At 42.9% G+C, this 18446-nt stretch overlaps 1 protein-coding gene across 1 annotated transcript in view; it reads left to right on the top strand.

Annotated features, from left to right (window-relative positions):
* glceb (glucuronic acid epimerase b) overlaps positions 1-17825 on the top strand; it is a 41559-nt gene extending 23734 nt beyond the window's left edge. Inside the window, exons 3-6 of the mRNA XM_079162422.1 lie at positions 3405-3934; positions 8531-8776; positions 12582-12874; positions 13392-17825. Coding sequence (XP_079018548.1) covers positions 3418-3934; positions 8531-8776; positions 12582-12874; positions 13392-14123 — 1788 coding nt within the window. The 5' untranslated portion in view covers positions 3405-3417 and the 3' untranslated portion in view covers positions 14124-17825. The remainder of the gene's footprint in view (positions 1-3404; positions 3935-8530; positions 8777-12581; positions 12875-13391) is intronic.
* Positions 17826-18446: the final 621 nt, after the last annotated feature.

The raw sequence follows: 18446 nt of genomic DNA, 5'->3' as shown, positions 1-18446 counted from the left end.
TCGCTACTGAGTGAAGAAGTCATTATTTAAACATCTGAAGAGGTTGCTAAACAGACGTCACACTAAGCTTTTGAGTAAACAACCGATGATGCTGTTCTGGTGAGAACAGACTCTGGTGAGAACAGTGAGAACAGACTGGCATCGAATAGATGAAAGTGAATTTAGGTCAAAATGCACCGGAGACAATGCAGCTACTGTCTGAGCAACTAGCCAAATGTTGTCTGCTTGTCTTGTAACTAAGTCGAGTATCAGCAGCGGATGTGATTTACAAACGTCCTCATTTGTGGAAACACAGTAAAAGAGGATATTAATAACGGTGTTACATTACATTACATTACAGTCATTTAGCAGACGCTTTTATCCAACGCGACTTACAATAAGTGTATTCAACATAGGGGGTCGTCTTGAATTGAAGTTTGAGCAAAAAGAAGCACGTGTTCAAAACTTTATCGGATGCAAAAGGGAAACGCTTCACATTCAGGATTTAATAAAATATCATGAATTCTTTTCTTTAGTTTAACTTTCTTGCTTGTCTCTTTTTTTGAATCTGTCTCTACTCTGCTGTCTTGCTCTCTTGCTCTTCTTTAAATATAATTCCCAGTCTAGATGGTTACTAGTGGATCTCTCAACCTCTGGAGCTGATTTCCACCAGGTGGTAAATGATCAAATGCTGATTTCTGTGTCAGATGTGGATGAGAAGTAGACGAGAGAGAGAGAGAGAGGTATCGCCCGAATCAAAACACTCTGTGATTTTTGATCCACAAACAAACTGCATCATGTAATCTGCTCACCCGTGACATTAACTCCTCTTCCAGTGTGCTTACTGTTGCGTGTAAATTACGTTGAGGAAATGGGACATGGCTCTTTTGACGGATCGCCTCGTAGTCGGCGTGAGGCATAGCGATACCTCTCCATGCTGCAGTGCTTAAGCCCGTGTCTATCCACCTTGAGCCTGAGCTCAACACCGGCACCGAATCACTATAAAAAGAACCAATTATTTATAGTCGGCTCCCTGACGGGGCCGCTCCTACTTATCTTTCAGGTTGCACTCCCCGGGCCCTCTCCTCCGCATTTTTACCATTTGAAAAAGCTCCTGTTGGCCCATTCTTTCATTACTGTACAAAGCAACACCTGTAAATGTCAATGATAGTTTTTATATGTGGAAATAATCAATCAGGCGCAGAGATGAACCAGTGCTTTTTTTCCCCACCACTGACTGCAACACAACAGGTTTTAAACTAGAACTTGTACAAGAAATATAGCAATACTTTTTGTCTTTCTTGTGGAAAGAAAATAGTTCAGTTGTTTATCGGAGAAAGAGATGTTCTGTGCCTATTTGAGTGGACACATCTCAACCCCCTTTCCTACTGACGCACATCCAAAATATATTATAATAACAATATTATTGTTTGGCTTTTACAGTTCTACCCCTATTCATCTTCCACAATGTGCTATCCCTCAACATTAGCTTGTTAAAGCACTACTAGAAGTCCACTTTGCTATTTAGTAAGAGTCACCTAAACCATTAACTTTGTTCCAGAGGCCGCTAGCACTATAATTTGACTCTGCAATGCTGTAGGACATTGCTATCGTCCAATTAACGCACATTAATTGAGCTGACCTTTGGTAGTGTCTAGTTTAAGGTGGGGAAATTGAAATGAACTTTGGGAATAAAGATTTTCCTCCTCCCTCCTCTGTCATCAGCGGACCGGACTCCTTCGTCACTGTAATGGTGAATTCTTTGAGCAGTGAGCTGTAATTAGTGTGGAGGAGGAGACCTCAGGTTGTATTGATTTCCCGCTGGCTCGGTGAAAATGCCAGAGAAACACAGAGGACACGAGAACACGGATCCAGACTGATTCATCCAATAGTGTGTCGCGTTGCATTGTTTGAGGTCTTCATTCATATCCAATTAGGCCCTCAGCAAAGCTGTAACTAATCTAGAATCTGTGCAATGTCAAGTGTTGTTGAACGGCTAATGATAGCAAATGTTGACCAAAGTTTAAAATACAGTCCGATAATTACAGTGAAATAGACGAATGTATCGGAAAGGCATAGAATCTGATACAGACCGAATGTAAACAAATCCTGAAGTGACGACAACCTTTTATGTAAAAGAAAACTTTTCTTAAGACTTGATTTGATGTCAAAATTCAACTTAATTGTGAGTGATGGTGTAAACCTTTCCAAAGGCTGTAAGAGCCTTGTCGGTGCAACGTGGGCTGAGCAGGTCGGAGATACACACAGCTGCAGTGCTCTAAAATTAAACAAAAAGAACCCTGAAATAGACTTATCTGGTAGCCAATCATGGGAGGCCAGCGTCAGGGAGATACTATTTGTCTTGTCGCTACTTCTTAAGGACTATTTGTTTAAAGGAATAGTCCGCAGAATAACCTCCTGTAAAATGACACATTGCTTTTAAATAAAAGGATAAAACAAACTAGCTGTAACGGGTCAATTTGTGAGCTTTTGAGGTTCTGGTAGTTAACGTAGATTGTGTTACTGTTGGACAAAGCCAGGCTAACTGTTTGTTTTTTATGCTAAGCTAACCCAGCTACTAGCTCCAGCTACATATTTACTGTCAATGTTCTCAACCTAACTCTCAGCAAGAAAGCAAATAAGCACAAAGCATATTTCCCAAAATGTTGAAACATTTAATTGCAAGTGTGCCAGATAGAAGAGTTTTTGTATTTCAATGAGGAGCAGAAGTGACTGGAAAGCGTCCCAAAAACAAGAAGTAGAAATGGACGAGTAGACCAAAAGACCATTTTCAGACAATGGTTGTCTGTTGGATAGTAAATGAGACACACGTGCACAGGCTGGCATTCAAAGCACAATCCAGAGCTTCCTATCGGTCACAAAACGGCCGTTTTACGGCCGTAACTACGTCGTACTCTACGTTTACCATCGCGCTCCTCGTGTGCTTCTGACTCATCTGCAGATAGATGATCCTCACCAAACAAAAGTCAGCAAAAATGTGTGTTTGACACAAATTACAACTTGTCATGTATTTAGGGAAAGTTGTTCCAAAGCAGCATTCCTTTGGGTTTATGTAGAGTTTCATGAGATTAGCGCTGGATAACACTTCTGCTCAGCAGTGTAATTTATCATGTAGCTAATTTGTTTTTATCATTACACATATTCCATCCTTGTTTTCAAAATGATTTCATTCATAGTCTGACTAAAACTGAAACTGACACTAAGTGGCCTCTGGAAGTCTGGAGAAGTTAGTTTCCACTGCTAAACATTTGAATATGTGTTGCTGAAAGGACAAACTGTGCTCTCACACACACCCACACACACACACACACACACACACACACACCTACACACACAGCCTGTCCTTCTCGCTGCACTGTCAGTTCAAATTCCTCTAATGTTTATCTTGTGTTTGTGTCTTGCAGGCGAGTTGTGACCATGCGCTGCCTGGCTGCCCGGGTGAACTACAAGACCCTCATCGTTATCTGCGCCCTCTTCACGCTCATCACGGTGCTGCTGTGGAACCGCTGCTCCAGCGACACCTCCCTGCGCTTCCTGCCCCGTGCTGCCCTGGTGGCCCCAAGTCCCAGGGTGGGGGACGCCAGCATCAGCAGCCAGCAACACCCTCCACAACCGCCGGAGCCCCCGCCCGTCGTCGGTGTCGTCGCGGGGCTCAAGTATGAAGATATCGACTGCCTGATCAACGACGAATCCACCATCAAAGGCCGGCGGGAGGGTGGAGAGATATACCTGCCCTTCAGCTGGGTGGAGAAATACTTCGAGGTGTACGGCAAAGTGGCGCAGTACGACGGCTACGACCGGTTCGAGTTCCAGCACAGCTATTCAAAGGTTTACGCGCAGCGCGAGCCCTACCACCCCGACGGGGTCTTCATGTCGTTTGAGGGGTACAACGTGGAGGTCCGCGACCGAGTCAAGTGTATAAGTGGAGTGGAAGGTAAGATTATCTTTCTTTTCATTGATGTTCATCAAGGATGTCAGATGCCCCCTATCTTCTATGCAAAACAAACTTCATTTTTCACATTCATTTTTTGTTTTGCCACATTACTTCACAATGTGGCACCTTTGTGGATTCTTTTTTTTTTAGGTGTTTATTAAACCCTGTGTCACTGAGAAATATATGATTTACTTAAAAAGGTCTGTTCCAGTGCTTTTAAAAGCACTTGCTTAATCTTTGCCCCCCATTCCCCAAAAACTATGAGCCTTTCTTTAACACTGCCTAAAGTGATTTGTGCGAATTCAATTTAAAAATGTATCTTTTCTTCACATAGGCACAATCAGCGAGTCTTTGTATCAATAGCTGACTGGAAGTCTGTTAAGTGAGTGTATCCTTCCCCCTGTTCCTTTCCCACTTTGAGTCCATCCAGAAAGTTGTTTTCTCTTCAAGGTTCCTTTTAAAATAATTACCCGGAAGGATCAATATCTCATTTAAAAAGGCTATTAGTTGAAACCACATTGTCATCAATATAATTTCCTCGCTCGCTTGAAGAAGTGACCCTGTATACTCGCCTGAAATTACAAAATAGATTATTTATTGCTCAGCTTTTATTGTCAGATAACTAGATCCACCGGTAAAGGACAAGAAACACCCAAACTATATCGGTTCCTTACAAATTCTAACGTATCATTTTCAACAGTGAAAATGACAGAAGTAGAAGACATGTAGTCCTTTTCCTCTCAAGAAACAAGCCTTTGTTTTTGTGGGCCGATGTAATAAAAGGTATTATTATATTCACGGGCAATGTAGCAGTTGCTGAGGTTAGCTTGATGAGTAATGATAGCCAATGTCTGCAAGAGCAATTTGCCTGAAATAAATAGGTATTTTTGTTGAGATGGATTGTGCAAATTCTCCACAATGGCTTCTTATGTTTTTGTACCTGGTAATATGAATCTGCTTTTCTGTTCCACACACACACACACACACACACACACACACACACACACACACACACACACACACAGAACAACACACAGAACAACACACACACACACAGAACAACACACGCAGTAGTTTTCTTTACAGTAAAGTCTGCATGAAGTACGTTCTGTCGTTCTGTTAAACACTTTCCGAGGCTGTAACTCTCGCATGGATGCAGAGAATACAGAATTATGACGCCGGTCAGAAAGCCTGATTACATATTTGGTCGATTTAGTTCCAATGAGTTTGGCTGATTTTTAATGAATGGCTTTTTTTTTTAATGTGAACTGCAGTCCCTCTTAAGGACCCACTACAAAAACACATGTATGGGAGGGAACATATGAAGCGGGAAATGGGTCAGACGGGAATCCACACACTCAATTTAATAAGGTCCATTAATTAAGCCCCAGGCTCCTTGCTATTTAGCACTCCACACGCCCCAGAATACACACCTCTCTTCAACTTAGCATATTTTTATAGGTTAAAATAGCAGTTCATTAATTAGCCTGTCACAGTCCAAGTTACAGCAGGGCTTAAACAAGGTCACTTCCACTCCCAACGCACCCTACTGCCCATGGAAGAGTTATTTAACAGGATCCTCTGCAGCATTAAATGTCCTCACTGGCCACTTGTGTCAGGAGTCAAAACATTCGACATGCAACCAGATGGTTCAGATATCTCAAGCAGTCTTTCAGATGCTTTTGGGATGGGGGCAAAAAAAAACATTTAAATAGAGAGCGTTTCAGATAAATGAGTCTGCAATCTGAATACAAAAGTATGCTATCAAGGTTTTTTATTATTAGACAGACATAAAAACGCAGCACTTTCATGTGCCATTACTTGTCGCATCTCCTTCTGGCCGTGTGGTTTTTATAGTGGAGGGTTAGACATTGAGGTCTTTCTTTTCCTTGTTGCAAAGAACAAAAGTTGAGAATAATGAATCTCCAGCAGCCAGAGCACTATCATTAGTGGAAGTAGTTAATCCTCTTAAATCACGCTCTGTCTCCTTTTCTGTGTCCCTCGCCTTTTCTTCAACTATCTTTATCTTCACTCCCGGTTCTATTGCACACCAACACACACACACACACACACACACACAGTCTAAAAAGAGGAATTCTAACCTTTTTTAAGTGCTTGATAAAACACACGTACTCTCACTTACACCTTCGATGCAAACGTACATGACAAGTGATCTTTTTAACCTAACACCTGCGCACACTCTGCGTGCTGACCAAGATGGATGCAGCTCTCTCCGGTGGAGGTGGATGTGGATGAATGGTCTGTGAATCCAGGACAAAGCTCACACTGCTCGTTTGGAGCCGGGTCACCAGCCAGCTGCTGCAGATTGTCGGCTGATCAAGTCCTGTATTCTGTGAAACACTTAGTAGCAGAAGGTGGTGTGTGCCGCTAAATAAACATAGTAAGTGTTTCGTGATGTAATCAGCCAGAACACCCAGCTGTAATGTAAAAACATTGAAGCTATATTAAACTATATTAAGACTTCCTCCACCACTTTACGTTGGTTCTTCACGGTGAGATCGTTTGTTAGCTCAAAAACAGTTTAAAGAAACTAAAAAGGTGCAAAGACATAGTTGGGTTTTTAATTCTCAGCACAGCAATCAACACATTAGTCATTTGGTTCAATGTTAATACTAAACATATTGCTTAATGGAGCTTTAATGTAGACTCACCTTCCACCAGTTGTTCCAGTCTTGTAGACCTACTGGAGGTCAAAAGCAAAGCTTGAATACCAACGAGCCGGCGGAGCTCTTTAGCTCTTTAGCTGCGATATTAACCTCCGAGGCTTAGAGGCTATAGTGTAGTTAGCCAAAGACCTAGTTTTTACGATTTCTAGAAAATTCCGCCCTCTGGAGTCATTAAAATATGTGCCGGCTTAACAGTCAATTCCACATGGATTACTTAGTGTTATTCAGGGAGAAGCACAGCGTTCCAGTGTCAGGATTTTGACTGTCATTTGACTTAAGTTGTCAGGGGAGACGCCAGTAACAAGACAAGCATGGAGAGAAAGTCTGGCTTGGGACTGGAAAGTGTGTGTGTGTATGGGTGTGTGTGGGGGGGGGGGTGTTGAGAGAGAGAGAGAGAGAGAGAGAGAGAGAGAGAGAGAGAGAGAGAGAGAGAGAGAGAGAGAGAGAGAGAGAGAGAGAGAGAGAGAGAGAGAGAGAGAGAGAGAGAGAGAGAGAGAGAGAGAGAGAGAGAGAGAGAGAGAGAGAGAGAGAGAGAGAGAGAGAGAGAGAGAATATGCATTTCATGTGGCACTTGTCCCTTTTTAAAAATGGACATAAACTTTTTGAATTTTTGTGGATGAGCTGCGGAGGCGCTTTGCATTGGAGACTCTGCAGGGAGAGTTGGAGATATTTTACTTCTTCTTTACTTTTTACGCAATGCGACGGCCATTCTACAGTTAAAGATGCTGTGATTGTTTTTGTGCGATGGATTTGGTCTGTCTGAACGAAGTCTTCACAGTAATGCACACACACAGTCCATGAAGATAATGGGATCAGCGGCGGATGGAGGGTTTTGGTGAACAGCGACTTCATTTCTTTAACATTGGGAAGACCAGAGGTAGATGTTAGACGTTCCAGATTGGAAGATAATTCTGTTTAACTGTTGCTGTATAAATGACAAACGTATTGCTCGTAACAACTGACAGACTCATGGCACTAAGAACTGACAGACTCATGGCACCATTTGTAAGTTACTTTACGCCAAATATTCCAGTTTGCTTATGATCAACTTGTTGTTACTGTTAAGGTTAATTCTTCACCTCGACTATTAATTACACTCACATGAGCTAGAACGAAAACCCATAATCAGCTGTTTCTGATATACTTTTGTCCTATTTGGGGAAACGGCACATAGGGCAGTAAGGAAAGTAGAACATCGGTGTCTGCAGTGATTAATGTGAATGGAGGAGGAATGTTTTCACCCAGCCCCAACATGAGTACGTTATGATGTTTGTCTCAGAAGCATGAGGTTTTGGTTGCATCATGTGTGCTCTCGCTCTGTCACGAGGTCTTTAAGTGAGCTATCTGTTAATCAGAGTGATTCTTCTGCCTGAGCTATCTCTGGCTGGTTAACAGGCGAGCTGGCCTCAGAACGCAGTAGATTAGCTTGTATTTCACCGCTCCGTCCCGTCAGTCACATAGCTGGTGATGTTTAAAAAAAAAAAGACAAATTCTGCTTCTGTTTATGAAATAGGCCCAGATTTGAATCTCTGATATTGCCACTGTCGTTTCCTATTACTGCAAAGTCTTAAAATATTGTTTGATATCAATAATTAATTTTAGCCCAGTTTTCTTGATATGAACGTGGTTATGAACTCAATTTGACACTGCACCTAAAAAAAACGCTGTTGTGACAACTGCCATCTAAAAAGGATCATTTTCTTAAAAATAGACTGCAAAGTGCTTAAAATAAAAACCTTTCCACAGACGAGACGATCATGTAAGCCCAAGATTTAGAAGCATTTCAAGACACTATGTAAAACAACAGAAAACAACAAGAAGCATAATAATGTAATGTTTATGGCGTAATGAAATCATTTTCTATATTTATTTAACGTCATTGTCCTTATCTCCTTCCTCTACCGCCCAGGCGTGCCTCTGTCCACGCAGTGGGGCCCTCAGGGCTACTTCTACGCCATCCAGATCGCTCAGTACGGCTTGAGCCACTACAGCAAGAACCTGACGGAGCGCCCCCCCCACGTGGAGGTCTACGACACGGCCGAGGACCGAGACAGCCGGGCCAGCGCGGCGCCCTGGAGTGTGCCGAAAGGCTGCGGCCTCAGCCGCGTCCACGACAAGACCCGAGCTACCTCCGTGCGTCAGTTCAGCGCTCCAGGTATGCAAAACGCTCCGTGAGCCCGGAGAGCCTCGGGGCAAAGCAGCTTATCTCCTGTCGGCTGCAGGAGGCCGATAATATGCAACTGCACCCTAAGTTAGTCTGAGCCGAGTCACAGCCACCGGGCGAGAGTACTGGCGGACTGTGTTGGTTGACGGTGGACCCACCACGTAATGACGGCTTCCCGAGCGTCATGATGATTAAAGAGCCAGCAGACACGACATCACAAATCTCATTCTATGCCGATCACCGAGTCGGACTTTGTCACACTGATGGAAAACAGAAAACGCATTTATACGCCATTATTCCCACAACAGACTTTTATCCCTTTTTATCCAGAGCGTGAGCATCGGCGGTTGAAATAATAACTGTTTGTCAGCTGGAGCCAATTAACCTTCATTTGTTAGTCAAAGGACGGAGTAAATCTCCGGGCTTTCATCTGGTTAGTGTGCTCTGTGCAGGCGATTGTTGGTGCCATATGGGCTTTAATAGAAGGTAGTTAACGATAGTCTCTTTAGTGAAGCAATCCAGTTGATCGTTTCAGGCAGGTGGTCGAGTACTTAAGATATTAACTTTTAAAAACCAGTCACAAGTATTTAATTTCACTGTTCAAATCTGTTCATCGTCTCCTGGAACACCAGGGTGATGCAGTTTTAATCAAACACAGTAAATAGTGCATTGGTTTTGGACTATTTTCAGCTGCAGATTAATGCACGTTGGGTCGTCTTTGAGAGTATCTACAGCAGCGGGACAGTGTATGTTAGATTGACTGTAAAACAAACTGCATGTTCATTGTCGCCCACTGCAACATTGATGTGTTTTCCATTGTTTATTGACAACAATGGAGGTCTATGGAGTACACTTTATATCACTAGACTATTCCTTTAAACATAACGTATATTAATCGGATTCATATTTTAAGCAAACCCACCTAATAGCTCTGGGTCTGGTTTCATCAGGATTCCATATTTTCTTTAAATTGTTAAGCCCAACGTTAACAGGAAGACATATTTATTTTATTGTCGCAGCTGTAAAATTACCGAGGCCGTGAGGTAGTTGACAGTTATTTTTGAATATGTGAGAAGTGAGGATCTGTCTCTCCGTCTCTCCCTTTCTCTCTCTCTATCTCTCTCTCTCTGTGTCTCTCTCTCTCTCTTTGTCTCCCTCTCTGTGTCCTCTGTTGAGCTGCTGCCTCCACTGTAATTTCCCCCACCTCCTAATTCCTCCGCTTTCACCCTCGCATCATGAACAATTTCCTTTCATTTCACCGCTCCACACTTTCTCTCTCCGCTCACCTTGCCTTACAGCTTCAACTCGCCATCATCGGCTCTCTCTTTCTTCAACATCATCATGTTTTCATCATCGCCACTCAGCCCTCCCTCGGCAGCCTTCAGTCTCCATTAATCTTCCCCTCGTCTCTCCCCAGATTTCAGTCAGTTTTCCACCTCTCTTTACTCATTTCCACCCCCACTTATCGCCCCCTCGGCCCGCTTCAGCTTCCTAAACATTGCAATCACGTTATGCTCTCTGCGTTTTTAACACCTCATTCTGCTCCGTCATCCAAACTTTTCCTGTTTTCTTCCTCTGCTGTCACTTTCTCTTCCCGTCTCTGCCTCCCTCCACTTCCTCCTCCCTTCGCCCTATTTGGGTCTTTTTTTTTTCCCTTCCTTACTGTATCTAGGACACTGGTGTTGAACAGCCTCTCAAATCCTCTGACAAGTGGATCAATCGTCTGTCCCCTGATAATAACCTACCATCTACCATCTGCACATTCCCGCACGAACACTGTCCGCCGCTGAGCACCCTTATTTCCTCAATCCCCTCGCGGTCATTTGAAAGTTTCACAAACCTGCCAGAATTAGCAAGGTGATCTGTGTACGGAGATACGGCGTAGTGACAGCTGCCACCGGCTACGCCGCCTTTTAAATGTGCCTGGAAGTTTTCATGTTTTATGGTCTCACAGCAATGAATCAAATATCTTTTTTTAACACTTTATAGTTTTCAGTCCATGTTGGTGGGAAAATCTTATGAGTTATAACTTTATTGTCGAAGGGAAAACCGATATCTAATTCACTCCAGATATCAATCCAATCACTATATGTGGCCGAACTTTAAAAACGCTGTTCACTCACGATCTCCATGCGACCTGACGGAGCTCGAGCAGTTTGGCCAAGACGAATGGCGAAAACTTCTGTCCAGATGTGCAAAGCTGATGCAGACCGACTTATGTACGCAGACCTAGAAGCCAAAGGTGTTCAATCTTATGCAAACATGTTTTATATTTGTTGTTCATCTCACTTTTAAGGGATTTTCATGTTCATGTTAAATCTACTTTAATACAATGTTGACAGTTATTTAAATCATTAGTTTCACTATTTTCCACCATTTAATGGACAAAACCTTGAAACCTTCCCCCGGGGGATGAATACTTTTTATAGGCACTGTGTGTCCTGAAGTAGTCACCGGAGGATGTGGATGAATAATCAATGTGCATCGACTGTTGCCTCGTCGCTTGGATCTTTTGTATCCGCATGCACAACACGCGCTCAACGTGTTCGTCGCGCTCACTCCTTGTTGTGTTTACGCTGACATATATTTGTAGCTGCATGTCATCTCTGTCTCCCGCCTCACTGCTAAACAGCCAGAGAGCGACGCGGAGTAGGGGAGGTGGAACCTCGTCTATATTCCCTCTGCCCATCCTTTATTGATGCCAGAGTAATCACGGGGCCAGAGTACAAATCCACTTACTCTCTGCATTGCCTTAAGTAATGGATTTATGAGTGCATTAAAGAGCCGTAGTCATCCAGAGGCCCCTGCCAGGCTGGCGCGCTCCTCCATTCTCCTCCTGATCGACTGTCTTTGTGTCTCAGGCGGCCTCGTCTGCTTCTGCTTTCTCAGCTCATGTCATGTGAGATCTGATTCTCAATTGTCTTCTCGCCTTTGGCTCATTTTCACTCTCTCCGTCAGGCTGGCGTTGAGGGCACTTGAGGCGACCCATCTTGCTATTATCCTTCTTTTTTCCCCTGACTCCTACATTCTTTCTTCTCTTTATCCTGTCAGGAGCTATCTTTGCAAAGATTTGTTTCTTGTTGTTGTTGTTGTTGTTGTTTTTTTTAGCTGTGCAGACCGAGCAGCTCGGCCAAAGGTACGGAGTTGATGTAATGTAAGAGGAGCGGTGGCTGTGTGGAAACTGGATGTCTGAGTTCCTAACTTTGAGATTTGCAGGGAAGACTTGTGGAGATGCAAATGGCGAAAAGTTGCTGCAGTGCATCAACTTCCTCATTCTCTCTCTCTTTTTCCAACTCCTCTGTTCTTTTCCTCCCTCTATTCCCTCCTTCCTGTCCTCCTAATTAAGCTCTGTGTGCAGTGACACAACTGTACCGCACATCCCATGAGAAGCTTGTCTCGGTCTGTGTTGGAGGCTCTCTCTCTCTCTCTCTCTCTCTCACTCACTCACTCACTCACTCACTCACTCACTCACTCAGCTAGCCACTTCACAAAGGTATTAATGAAACATGGTTTTGATCACAGAAGTTCTCTGATTTGGTCCTTCAATAACGTGAATGCATAGTGAATCTGGGGAACGTGAGGCAAAAGACAAGCTTTCGTGGAAACACAACATCAAAGGAGACAGACATACTGTACAAGGCTTTCTGTCATTGTGCTAAAAATAGTCCAATGTCATCCAGTAAACGTCAAATGAGGTTTTTTCAGACCAAACGCCACAGAACTTATTTTCTCCTTTTTGTTTTTTGGTTCATACATTTTTTTTAACTCCCTCCGTCCTCTCATCCGACCACCACAGAGTCCTCTGAGGGCGTGTCCCTGCAGCTGGGTAACTCCAAAGACTTCATCCTCAGCTTAGACGTCAAGTTCGTCTCCAACGGCAGCGTGTCTGTGATCCTCGAAACCACGGAGAAGGGCTCGCCGTTCACCATCCGCTACGTGACCAACACGCAGCTCATCGCCTTCAAGGACCGTGAAATCACGTACGGCGTTGGGCCACGAACCGCCTGGAGCACGCTGACCCGAGACCTGCTCACCGACCTCAGGAAGGGCGTCGGCCTGTCCAACACCAAGGCTGTGAAGGCCACAAAGGTTGGTTCAAACCGTCGGTACCTTTGATACAACAGCTGTGCTCTAAAGGCTATTCAACCGGACTAGAGCTGAAACAATTAGTACATCAAGCAATCAATTGTTGATGGGTTTCATACAAAACGGGTCATTTCGAGACGGTTTTAAGAAATGATGATAGACAAAACCATTAAATGAAAATAATCTGCAGATTAATCATTAATGAAAATAATAGTTAAATGCAGCCTTGAACCGGACCGTATTTAATTAATCATAATTAATCTTAAAGCTGCATTTCAGTTGGTGGTATGAACAGAGCTAATACCACGATAAATATTGCGGCATTAATCTTGGATCTTAGATTAAATGTAATGGTAGATTTTATGTAGCATTTAGCTTATATATATTTCATCATAATAACTTTGTCGCTAAATAATAGAAACATGTAAAGATGATAAACAACAATATTGAATAAATGCCCAATACTAATTTTAGCCATAATAATAAATTTGTCTGCCCTTGCGTTTGATTTCCTTCTCAGATCATGCCCAGACGGGTGGTGCGATTAGTGCTACACGGGCGCGGCTTCGTAGACAACGTCACCATCTCCACCACTGCCCACATGGCCGCCTTCTTCGCCGCCAGCGACTGGCTGACGCGCAACCAGGACGAACGAGGCGGCTGGCCCATCATGGTCACCCGTAAACTGGGCGAAGGCTTCCGGCCCCTGGAGCCCGGCTGGTACTCGGCCATGGCTCAGGGCCAGGCCATGTCCACCCTGGTGAGAGCCTACCTCCTCACCAAGGACCAGGCGTACCTCAACGCCGCCCTCAAGGCGGTCGGACCCTACAAGGTGCCTTCAGCGCAGCACGGGGTCAAAGCCGTGTTCATGAACAAGTACGACTGGTATGAAGAGTACCCCACCACGCCCAGCTCCTTTGTCCTCAACGGCTTCATCTACTCCCTGCTGGGACTCCACGACTTGACTGAGACAGCCGGAGAGAAGCTCGGCAGGGAGGCGGGGCAGCTGTTCAGCCGCGGCATGGAGTCGCTGAAGGCCATGCTGCCGCTCTTTGACACGGGGTCTGGGAGCATCTACGACCTCCGTCACTTCATGTTGGCCACGGCGCCCAACCTGGCACGCTGGGACTATCACACCACGCACATTAACCAGCTGCAGCTGCTGGCATCCATAGACAACGCGCCCGTCTTTAAGGACGTGGTGAAGCGCTGGAAAAACTACTTAAAAGGGATTCGTGCCAAGCACAACTAAACAGACTGTAACTCACATACAGCCGAGATGAATACACTGTACTCTTAACGGGTGATTGAATGTGAGGCGAGTGCTCACATTGTGTGTGTGTGTGTGTGTGTGTGTGTGCGTGCGTTCTGGTCGAGGTTCATAATCTAAAGGACGAGTTCATTCAGCTGCAGCTCTCAACACTAAAAGTTTCTTGTGTGCTCTGTTGCAGGTTTCATATCTTCTGCAACACTGACTGTAGCTCTCCCCTCCTGTGTTTTTCCTTGAGCTAGTGTTTGTAATTATGCACAGACCTAGTTTCAGAGTGTGAGTGTGTGTGTGTGTGTGTGCGTTCAGGAAGAACTTGTGTGTGTTTAGAGTAACAATATATGGCGTAGGAGACAGATAAAACTCCTTGAATTGTTCATTTTACCACTTCATCTGAGATTTGCAAAGTTTATTGAAACGAATAAACAAAAACAACTGAATATATTATGAGGAGGAGAATGTTGCCAAATCAATTTATCTTATTAATATGAAATACTTAAATATTTTGGATTTAATTCCTCCACTGCAAAGTTATTTTTATCAGATAAGCCGCAAGACTTAGAAGTTTTAAATCAAGATGTATTTTCAAACACACCATGTTTAAGCTGTTAGGTGAGATAAATCCATTTCGCTGTCGTCCCTTTATAGAAAAGTTTTATGCTTCCAGTTCTTTTCTGAATCTCTTTTTCCATCAAACACACATCATTTTTGGAGGGATTATATTGATTCCTTTAATATAAATATGAAGTCATAGATAAGGTATCTGTTAAGCTGCTCTGGGGAATAAACACCTCAAACCACCATATTTGGGTTCAGACAGTTAAAGCGGCTCTGCTATCAGCATACCTCTGTGGTTCCTACCCATAATTCCACTGTGTATAGCCGAGCTGTTGTGTAGCCACATCTGGTCAGAGCTGACTGCATGACTGCGTCTTTAGTTTGTGTTCCAGGTGTCACATGGAGGACTGCAGGTAGCCCGCTGCCGCAACATGAGAGTTCCTGTTATTTTCCCGGAGTATAATTCATAATCTGTCCTAGATTTTACAATATGGAAGCTGCTGTGTTACTGTTACCTTTTATGTGACGTTTCTAAGACATCAAACTGTGTGCTACCATTCTTAGCTCTAACCAAACCCCACTAAAGCCCCTCAGTTGGCCACAAACACGCTTAATTATTTATGTTCCGCTGCAGAACACAGCTACAAATAGTTAGCTCTGCATCACTTTGAGTTCAGGAGTCACCGTCGCTCTGTTCCTCTCATTAGCACATTTTTGTGGGTGAAAGCTAGAAAACAGTTTAGATTGAGACGGTCGGCTAAACATATTTAAATTCCTTAATGGCCGTGTTGTCTTGATGTGCACTCGGGTAATCCTCAGCGTGCAGACTTCTTCAGATCCCGGTACTTTAAACTAGTCCGACTACAGATGTAAAGGACTGAATCTTTCACTCACTCTTGACACATTCAAATTATGATCAGTGTCCCTGATAAGTGTAAATAACGGCCCGGCAGTGTCATCATTAAGCTCCACTCACGGGACAAGCTGTGAAGTTCAAACTAACACCTGCATTTCTCTTTAAATTGCAAACATTGACCGATCATTGTTAAACTTTGGAATCTTTACATCCCTTTTGGTTTGAACATCAGCACCTTCGGCTACCTTTTCATGCTCCGCTTTTGACCTTTTTCGGACACTCACCTTAAAAAAACTGGTAATTGCAGGAAGGCGTAGGTGGTGGTGGTGGTGGTATGTGTGCGTCGTGTGCATTGGGATGGAAAGACGTGGGCAGCAGAGGGCACAACTGCGTCTCGCTAACGCGTCGGTTCATTACGTTTAATTAGACAATGCCAGGAGTACTGCAGGTGGAGGTCAATTCTTGACGAGCACTGAGAGGCTGTCAGTCCCGGCACGCTCTCGGCTGCTGTGGATGGGTGAACTCTGTGTTTTTAATCTGAGAGCCGACCTGTTGACCGCTGTGCGAGGAGAAAGAAAGCTCGCCGAGACACTAACGATTCAACCGGCTAATAGGCTGGAGAGGCTGCACACGCAGTCCAGTGGTGAGTCGGGGATGAGTCAGCACTCAAAACAAAGTGGAGCCCTCAGCACCAATGAAGCTTTCATCGATCTACCGTAAAGATTATTAATGGAGGGGAATCAGGTCGGTCTGCTCTTCCTGAAGGTGCTGATGGGGAATTTTTCTTTGGTCATTTTCATGTAAACTTTGAGATGAAAAACGTTTTTCCCCGCTTTCAAGTTGTCGTAGTGTGAGCTGATGAGACTAAATCAAAGAAGCATTGATTCATTTCGATGTAGCGTTGGCTAGAAAACAAGTATTTGCTTTTTGTTTCAAACTCCTTATTAAAGGCTGCGGGTACGTCCTCCTCACCTCGCAGCTTCATCTGGAACTCAACTTCTTGCATTCAGAACTAAGTGAGGATTTACGACAAATTAAGGACAATAATCTGAGATTTCAAGAAAAGTTGTAATATTTCAGGAATAAAGTCACGAACATTGAGAGGAAAATGAAAATACCTTTTCCAAGGAAAAATAGTAACCTTCTAATCCACGACTTTGTCCGAGTATAACCACTTTTGTCTTGAAATATTAGGACTTTATTCCTGAAATATTTCTCTTTTCTTCCTCCCGAAGACATTTTGACTTTATTCCCAAACAGTCCAATTTCTTTTCTAGAGGTTTATTCTGTGGGTTGAACGAATTATATTGATGTTCTATTTTTTAAAGTTAAAAAGATCAAATATCCCAGAGAGGAGGTATGAATGCACGTTTTGATAATTCCAGTCTTTTGTACACTTGCTGATTATTTTTGTTCGTTTCCGAGTGTTGTTTTCTTCCCATGAGCACCTCATCCATTCGTTGCCATTTTGTCAGGACAGGTAGAAAAATGTACTTTCAAACGTTCAGGAATGGAAGTTTTGTGTGCGAATGACGTATTTTGTTTATACCAAAGTCATTGAGTCAAGTATATTGGAATTTGTCTATTTTTGTGCAAACCGATTTCCATTCAGCATTTAACGATGTTTAGTCTCCCTGGAGATGTCACAGAGAGACACTGCCTTTTGAGGAATGCTAGTTTTTCAAATGTAGGTTGAATTACAGCCGAGAAGACGTGTAAAACTCGCCTATCGTAAAGGGGACGTGTGCAACTAGAGATTAGCATTTAGTCAGCTGCTGTTTTAAAGGGAAGAGAGCCGGTAGCTGTAAATTGTCTTTGAAAGTTTTTCTTCTGTTTTGAGTGTTTTATTTTTGCATCATTCGTCATTTGTTTGCAGAGGAGTGAGATGTTTTACTAGATAGACAAAAAGCACAACTGCCGTTTTATTGTCACGTTTTCTTTTGTCTTTCTTTCCAGGACAATGTGCAACGCCTTCATTCAGAAAGCTGCTATGATTGTTCACTGTGCAACAGGTATCACAGCTTCTTATTCTTCTTTTTTTTTTTTCCGTCTTTCCAACAAAATGACCACTGTGGTCAAAATGTGATTTATGCAATAAAATGTTTACTGGGGTCGTGAACGCCACAGGAGACCCAGAGCGGATGTACAGACTTTGCAATTCAAGCACAATGTGCAAATGCTACCATTTTTTAGTCCAAGGAAGAGAAGTGTTTATATACAGAGTCAATCTTTGTGCTTTTTAAAGGTGTACAAAATAAAAGCATTTTTTTCTTAAACTTGTGGTCGGATATCTTCCTCTTTGATATTTAACAGAGACACAGAGAGCTTAATGAAAAAAAATGATTAATGACTGCTTTATTATCCTTGATCAACAGAAAGTGAATCTGCTACAATTGTGTCAATCCATTAATGGTTAAAGCCATTTTTCAACAAAACATTTATTGGTTCCTTCTCAATTGTGAAGATTTACGGCTTTTCGTTGTCTTTTGTGATCAAAAACAGAAGAAAGATTTTCAATCTTTGTGATTTTGGGACTGTTTATAGAACAAGACGTGAAGACAGAAGTTTTCACCAATATACAGATGATTGATTGATTGATTGATTGATTGATAGATAAAATAATGGGAGATCAATCGATACTGAATATAGTTGCATCCTCAGTCCATTGTTTTCTAATTTAATGTATATTTATATATGTATAATTTACATATTATATAGTATATACTTTATAGCAAGAAACCTCATTTCAAATAGTTTACCTTTCATAGTCTGCATAAATATATATATTAAAAAACATTAAGACAAGAAACAGACAATACAAAGGCATTAGTCCATCAACTAAACATCCATAAGATTATATATGTTGTTCTCTTCTTATCACCTTGGATATGAGT

Source organism: Pholis gunnellus, assembly GCF_910591455.1.
Source record: "Pholis gunnellus genome assembly, chromosome: 1".
Classification (NCBI taxonomy): Eukaryota; Metazoa; Chordata; class Actinopteri; order Perciformes; family Pholidae; genus Pholis; species Pholis gunnellus.
This window is presented reverse-complemented; position numbering and strand designations above follow the sequence as displayed.